Below are 7774 nucleotides of genomic sequence, written 5' to 3' on the forward strand. Positions count from 1 at the left end.
ACACACACACGCGCACACACACACACACACACACACATATATACACACACGCACACACACACGCACACACACACACACACACGAACACACCATCTCTCTTCACGTATACAAACACACGTACATATTCGACTTCAGCGTCCACCTTTTAGCATTGAGCATCTCACCGACTGTGATGGTCGCATGGCGTGACACACTGCCGTTCCTGTGGTCCGTCACTGTGAAGTTGAAGGCGTCGGCGCCGCTGTAACCGAGGGTAGGGGCGTAAGTGAACGACCCGTCCGGCTGGAGGGTGAGGGTGCCGTGTGCGGGGCCGCTGCCCGCCACCACTGAAGCCACCAGGGGCAGGTCGCCGTCGGGGTCGCTGGCCGTGGACAACAGGCCGGCCGAAGCGTCCACGCTCAGGGTGACGCTTTGCTTGGCGGTGAAGGACAAGTCACTTGCGACTGGCGGCAGGTTGACAACTGCGGTTGTTGTTGCAAGGTGAGCAGAGTTTCCAGGCGGGAAAATGGTTGAAGGCAGGCAGTTTGGTGAATTGAAGTTGATTGCATGAGGCTCCGGGTCTGAGCAGTGAGTGCTGGTGCAAGCAGCCAAATGCCATGCTGTGCTGAAGCTCTGGGGCCACTCAGGCTGACATGGCATGCACGTTCTTCTTCCACCAGCGCGACAGCAATGGTTTTCACGCTGACAAAGTGGCGTGCAGCGTGGGAAGACAGCAATGAGCAAGTACACCTGCTACCAACATGCGCGTGCCCACCCGCAGGCTGCCACACGCTCGCATGCAAGGCCGTTTGACAGAGGGCGGGGCTGCTGGCGAGCCCCGCAAACTTGCAGGTGGCACCTGCCCCCACTCTTTTAGCGTCTACCCAGCTGAGTGTTGAATATGATAAGGCGACTCACCAACCGTAATGGTCGCCTGGCGTGACACACTGCCGTTCCTGTGGTCTGTCACTGTGAAGTTGAAGGCGTCGGCGCCGCTGTAACCGGGGGTAGGGGCGTACATGAACGACCCGTCCGCCTGGAGGTTGAGGGTGCCGTGTGCAGGGCCGCTGCGCGCCACCACTGAAGCCACCAGGGGCAGGTCGCCGTCGGGGTCGCTGGCCGTGGACAACAGGCCGACCGAAGCGTTCACGCTCAGGGCGACGCTTTGTTTGGCAGTGTACGACAAATCAGTGGCGACAGGGGGCAGGTTGGCAACTGCGGGTTGTTTTTGTAAGGTGAGCGCAGTTAGCAGGTGGGCAGGTGGCTGAAAGTTAGCACAGTGGTGGGTTGATGTTGATTGTGCAGGGCACTGTAGTTTGAGCCGTGAGTGCTGGTGCAAGCAGCCCTCTGACGTGCTGTGCTGAAGCTCTGGGGCCACTGAGGCCGACACGGTTGCATGCACCTTCTTCTTCCACCAGCGCGACAGCAATGGGTTTCCCGCTGACAAAATGGCGTGCGGTGTGGGAAGACAGCAATGAGCAAGTAAGCCTGCTACCAACACGCACGTGCCCACCTGCAGGCTGCCACACGCCCGCATGCTTGGCTGTTTGACAGTGGGCGGGGCTGCTGGCAAGCCTCCCAAACTGGCAGGTCGGTGGCGCCTGCCCCCACTTTTGCAGCGTCCACCCAGCTGAGTGGTGATTAGGACCAGGCAACTCACCAATTGTGATGTTCGCCTGGTGTGACACAGTCCCGTTCCTGTGGTCCGTGACTGTGAAGTTGAAGGCGTCGGCGCCGCTGTAACCGGGGCTGGGTGTGTAAGTGAACGACCCGTCCGGCTGGAGGGTGAGGGTGCCGTGTGCGGGGCCGCTGCCCCCCACCACTGAAGCCACCAGGGGCAAGTCGCTGTCGGGGTCGCTGGCCGTTGATAGCACGCCGGCCGAAGCGTTCACGCTCAGGTTGGTGCTTTGCTTGGCGGTGTATGACAAATCCGTGGCGACAGGGGGCAGGTTGGCATCTGCGGGATGTTTGAGCAAAGTGAGAAAAGTTGGCCCAAAGAGCGGATAGTATAGGAAATGAAGGCAGAGTGGTGCATGGAAGTTGATTGTACTAGGCGCTGGGTTTCAGCAGTGAGTGCTGCGCATGGTGACGCACTGAAAAGGTGCGGCCTCTGATGCCGGCGTTGTATACACATGTAGCTGTCATTGGTGTGACAGCAATGGTTTTCTTGCTGTCAAGGCGGCATGCTTTGTGAGGAGACAGCAAGCAAGGAGCAAGTCGGCCTGCTGCTAATTGTGCACGTGCCCACCTGCAGGCTCCTGCCTGCAATGGCTTTCGCAAGGCTAATGACAAGCCCAGCTCACTGGCAGGTGGCACCTGCTGTTCCCTTTCGGGGTGCATTCATACGATTATTGAATAGCATCAGGTGACTCACCGACTGTGATAGTCGCCTGGCGTGACACAGTCCCGTTCCTGTGGTCCGTCACTGTGAAGTTGAAGGCGTCGGCGCCGCTGTAACCGGGGGTGGGGGCGTACGTGAACGACCCGTCCGGCTGTAGGTTGAGGGTGCCGTGTGCGGGGCCGCTGCCCGCCACCACTGAAGCCACCAGGGGCAAGTCGCCGTCGGGGTCGCTGGCCGTGGACAGCAGGCCGACCGAAGCGTTCACGCTCAGGCGGACGCTTTGCTTGGCGGTGTATGACAGATCAGTGGCGACAGGGGGCAGGTTGGCAACTGCGGGCAATTGCGTGATAGCATCACGCAGTGAAAGCGGTTTGTGGGGTTGTCAAGCCTTAGCAGTTGAGTGAGAAGACAAGTGATTTCATGGGGCTTTGACGCAGCCGAGTCCAAGCCCCCGAGGTGGTTGAGTAGTCCATGTGGTGCTTGCTGCTCATGCCAGCAGCCACGCAAGGTATGCTTGTCAAAACGATGTCAATATTTGCCAGCACATCCAAATTTGCAAAGGCCGCCTCCGCCATGATCACAAAAACCAGCCTTGGTTTGAATTTGAGGCACTGCAGCAGCCTTGAAACAGCGCAGGCCACATACAGTGACAGCCCTACCCTGCATACACCCCATTTCACGCCCAGCCCCAAACCTAGCATGCAAAAATTTGCATGGGCTCACCAACATTGATGTTTGCCTGGCGCGTCACGGTACCATTTCTTGTGTCTACGACTGTAAACTTGAACACATCTGGGCCGCTGTACCCAGGGGTTGGGCTGTACGTAAAGGACCCGTTTGCTGAGAGGGTGAGCGCGCCGTGTGTTGGGCTTCCACCAGGCGCAAGCAGAGCGCTCAAGGGCACGTCCCCATCTGGGTCGCTGGCTGTGGACAAAACGCCTGCTGCGGAATCTACAACCAAGGCCGTGCTCTCCTTGCCGGTGTAGTTCAGGTTAGTGGCAATAGGAGGCTGGTTAGAAACTGCAGGGGCGTTTGGGGGGAGCATATTTTGGTGGCGGTGTGTGTGTGTGTGTGTGTGTGTGTGTGTGTGTGTGTGTGTGTGTGTGCACGCGCGCGCACAGCAAGACACCTTGAGGCAGCCTTTGTGACTTGCAATTCGTGAAGAATTGTATGCACACGCAAGCAGCATTATTGCCTGACAGCAGGGCTTCTGGCAAGCAAGGCGTCCACATTGCTACTGCCGCTTTGCCTACAATAATCATGGACCATCGTGGTGAACAGCAGCTGCCAGAGGAGCCACGTTTGGAAGCCAACGGCATCCCACAAAGTTGGCACATCTGCGGTGACGCGCAGCAAGCAAACCCTGCAGCTCACCAACAGTGATTGTTCCTTGTGCCGTCGAGGTTGCACCAGCGCCGTCCATCACTTGGAAGCTGAAGCTGTCGGACCCGCTGAATCCGTGGTTGGGCGTGTACCTGAAGGAACCGTCGGCCTGCGGGACGAGGGCCCCATTGGCTGGTGGGATTACGGCGGCCACTGAAAGCCTGTCGCCAGGGTCCGGGTCAGAGGAGCTTGCCAGCAGGCCCGGCGCGGGTTGATTCAGCGTGAAGTCCTGTTTCACGCTGTAGGCCACATTCCCGGCAACCGGCGCATGGTTGACGCGGACTGCGGGTGGCGCAAACGGGAGGGGTAAGCAGCAACAGATGTCAACAGCAAGGATGGCGATTTTCATTTTGACAACTGGCCAGAGAGCAACGATTGGCCAAAGAGGGGGAATCGCAGGGTGAGAGCGGCGACTGCGCTGTCGACCGGTTTGAAACAGGTAGGCTGCCCCCCGCCAGGTCTGAACACGGCATGCATACTGGTGCTGAATTTGTTGCAAGCAGCACATGATGCATGCAGAGCACCAACGTAGAAGGCGCTTACCCAGGGTGATGATGAATTGATGCACTGCGCTCAGACGGGGTCCTTCAGACGCTCGAAAAGCGATTGTATCTGGGCCAACATAGTTCACACTTGGAGTGTACTGGAAGGAGCCATCACTCGACAAAGTCAGAAAGCCGTTCGTGGGGCCTGAAACAAGGACAGCCCTGATCGGCGCGTCCCCGTCCGGATCATACGCGCCGGCCAGAACCCCCGGCGCCTGGGCGGTGACGACAGTGCCCTGGTTGACGGTCAAGGCCCCGTCGACGGCAACGGGCGCCTGATTTTCTGCGGCGCCGATGTCTGCGGCCGCGCCCACCACGCGGGCCAGCCCTCGGACATCTGCTGTGTCGCCGTTTGGGTTGGCGCCCGCGTCGATCACGGGGCTGGAGGGGAAAGGGATCCAGAATGTTGAGACCGGATGCAAGAGCGGGTTGGCATCCATATTGCCGAAGACGCCGACGACGCCAGCAGCTTGGGCGCCAGACCAGTCGTTGTTGTAGAATGGCATGGCGGCGTTTGCAAGGGAGAAGGAGGGCGTGTAGTAGACCGGGTATGCGTTGAACCCGTCGCGCCACAGGATGCAGCTGATGATGCTTGCGTTGGCGGGCGGGCCCTGCAGCAGCTGCAGGTACAGACCGGACCCCTCGCCAGGGTTTGGGTTGCCGGACAGCTCATTGTTGTAAAAGGTGGTAGAGTGGATCTGGATGGTCGCGTAGGGCGGCGTAGGCAGGGAGTTCCCGGATGCAATGTAGGCTCCGCCGCCCCGAGCCGCGGCGCTCGAAACCAGAGCGTTGCCTACAAAGCTGCTTTCGTAGATCAATACCGCTTCGCTGGTACTGCTGGAATAGTGGAGGCCGCCGCCTGTGAAGGTGGCTTGGTTGCCTATAAACACAACGCGCCTGACCACGACTGTTGGACCGTTGATCACATGCATGCCGCCACCGGCAGTCTGGGCGATATTAGCAGAGAATTGGCAGTCGGTTAGGGCGACCGCGGCGCCCGTCCCAGTCGCATACAGCCCGCCGCCGTTGGTGCCAACGTTGCTAAGGAAAGTGCAGCGTGTGCACGTGAAGGGTGTGTCCTGGACGAAGATAGCGCCGTTGGAAGCCTCGCAGCTGATGACGCGCAGGTCCTGAGTCATGGAGGGGGCATATACATAATCACATTCGGTGAATCCAAGGTGGGTGTCCCTGCGTTGCCACCTCTGGGAGGCAGGAAACGAGCTGCTCCCCTACCTGCCCGCACGCACGCACGCGCGCATACGCACGTGCACGTGCACCCACAGCCACATGTACGAACGCGCGTGTACATGTCACGCGCCACCAGCTCCGAGTGCGCAGCCGGCTCCGAGTGAGTCGCCGCCTGCACTTCCGCCTTCTGTCCAGATCTCACAACACACACGCAATTCCGCACATGCACAGGCAAACGCGCACGCACCGTGGCCACCACCCCAGTAGGGCGCAGTGGGTAGGCCGCCGAAATCGAGGGGTCAGCACGTATTGCAGCACCGTTTGCAGCCGGGCCGGGAGGGTTGCCTGTGATGAACGTGCGGAAGCCAGTCATTCTCACGCGAGTCAGCGTGAGCTTGGAGCGGTCGCCCGCGACGATCAGGGCGCTCTTGGTGACGAGGGCCTGGCCGAGGCTCCCCTGAGAGCTGAACTCGCAGTCTGTGAATCTGAGCTCCCCGTCATACACGGCAAACGTCATCTCTGCAAATTGGAAGTTGATGAATTCCACCACGACGTTGGGGTTGGTTGCGGAGGTGGCGGTCTTGCTGCCGAGCGCCGTCTCTGGGTTGCCGCCGGCGACCAGTGGCTGCACAATAAGGACAGGCGAGCCCGCGACAGCGGGCGCTTGGACAGTCAGGGAGGCGTTTCCGACCAGCGCAGGCAGCACAAGGGATCCAGAGGCCGTGAGGTCGATGGTCGAGCCGGCGAGGCTTGAAGAGAACGTGATGATTGTGGTGGCGGCCGGCTGCACCGTTGACAGTGCGTCCCGCAGGCTGCCGGGGCCAGTGTCTGTCGTTGCAGAGACATGCAATGACACATGAGGTGGCGTGTGAAGGCACGCTAATCGTGTGAATTACAATCACATCCACAATGTGATTGCAATGTGATGGCAACACACACACACACACACACACACACACACACACACACACACACACGCACGCACGCTCGCACGCATGCGCATGCACGTAAACTTGTAAGACTAACACCCCACAGACACCAGATGAAAACAGTCGTTTCTTTCCCCCACCCGCCAGCACTTCTTTCAAAGTGAAGGGCCTACATGACACAGCGCCGCCCGCGGGTTTGTGAACCTGTATGTGCTTGCGCCGCGCACCCAACCCCTCCTGCTGCCCCCCCCCGCCTCCGCACATCAATTCACAAGTAAAGCAGGCCCATCCAGCCATGCGTGGCCGCACCTTGGTCGTTTGTCACCACCAACGAGACAGGGGCCGCTCCCGTGCTCGAGACCATCGCCGCTAGCACCAGCAGCAGCACCGCCAGACTTGCATGCTGATGCATCTGCATAGCGGCCCGGCCGCCCTGGTTGCGAGGCGCGCCTGCAAGCGACGCGCCTTGCTCTGCATGCGCATGCACCTGCTTGGGCATGTGCCTGGCTTCGCGCAGAGTTTGATAATGCCTGCGCATGGCATACATTCATGTGATGGTGCGGCCGAGCAGTCTGCTGCTGACAAGGTGGTCCAAAGGAGAATTCTCGTTGTCAGGAGCAGGCTGCTCAAACAGCTGGCACGTGGTAAAGATATTGCAGGTTAGGTGACAGATTCTACAGGCGGGCTGCCTGGAGACGTCGAGGCCTAGGTGGCGTGGCCACGTTGCCCGGTCCGGTCCCCTCTCTCACCGGGTGACCCTGCCCGTGAGTGTTCGACCTCTCTTCTGGCACCTTGTAAATACCTCGCGACCACTCGGTGTCCGTTCGCCTGGGGCCCGGCCACCTGGCCCAGCTCGAGCTGCGGGAAGCAGCCCGCTGTGAGCTTGTATGTTGGGTACGCGGGAGTTGCAAGTTGACATAAGACGGATATTATCTACACGCTGCTGGCTTGGAAACGGCGAGTGCGGCGCTGTTGGTGTGAGTTTGCAGGCGCAGCAGGGTAAAGTGCATTGCCGGGTGACACCCCTCTTTTGGCTCCGATTATATCAAACTGGCCCGCAGTCTGGCCACTAACTTGCACTGGCATCACCAGGGCTTGCGTAACACTGTCACTGTCATGCTAGGTGTGCCAGCAGGGCGCCTGTTTCTGCACGCCATGCTCACGATTTCTCGCCCAGCCACTGCGCACGGTGTAAATCAGTCAACCCGCCACGGGTCTGCAATCCTCCTGCCATCACACGTATAGGCTGTATCCATTTCACTCACGATCGCTAAGCCACACCAATTCCGGTGGCTACGAGTTTCACAGCCAAAACCTGACGGAATGCGGCGGCAAACGCTGGGAGCTCACACACACTGCTAGACCGCGCCAGCCTCGACACCTGTTGTTTGGCGCAAACCTGGCATCAC

The 7774-nt window shown here is 59.7% G+C and overlaps 1 protein-coding gene across 1 annotated transcript; it reads right to left on the reverse strand.

Moving 5' to 3' along the window:
• Window positions 1-99: 99 nt before the first annotated feature.
• On the reverse strand, window positions 100-6783 carry MNEG_5988 (outer membrane adhesin like proteiin; the record flags this gene model as incomplete). The annotated part of the gene is made up of 9 exons (XM_014045536.1): window positions 100-461; window positions 898-1194; window positions 1640-1936; window positions 2354-2650; window positions 3044-3340; window positions 3695-3985; window positions 4247-5378; window positions 5684-6264; window positions 6675-6783. The coding sequence occupies 9 exons, from the start codon at window positions 6781-6783 to the stop codon at window positions 100-102; spliced, it is 3663 nt and encodes a 1220-aa protein (XP_013900990.1).
• Window positions 6784-7774: the final 991 nt, after the last annotated feature.

Source organism: Monoraphidium neglectum (genome assembly GCF_000611645.1).
Source record: "Monoraphidium neglectum strain SAG 48.87 unplaced genomic scaffold scaffold00935, whole genome shotgun sequence".
Lineage (NCBI taxonomy): Eukaryota > Viridiplantae > Chlorophyta > Chlorophyceae > Sphaeropleales > Selenastraceae > Monoraphidium > Monoraphidium neglectum.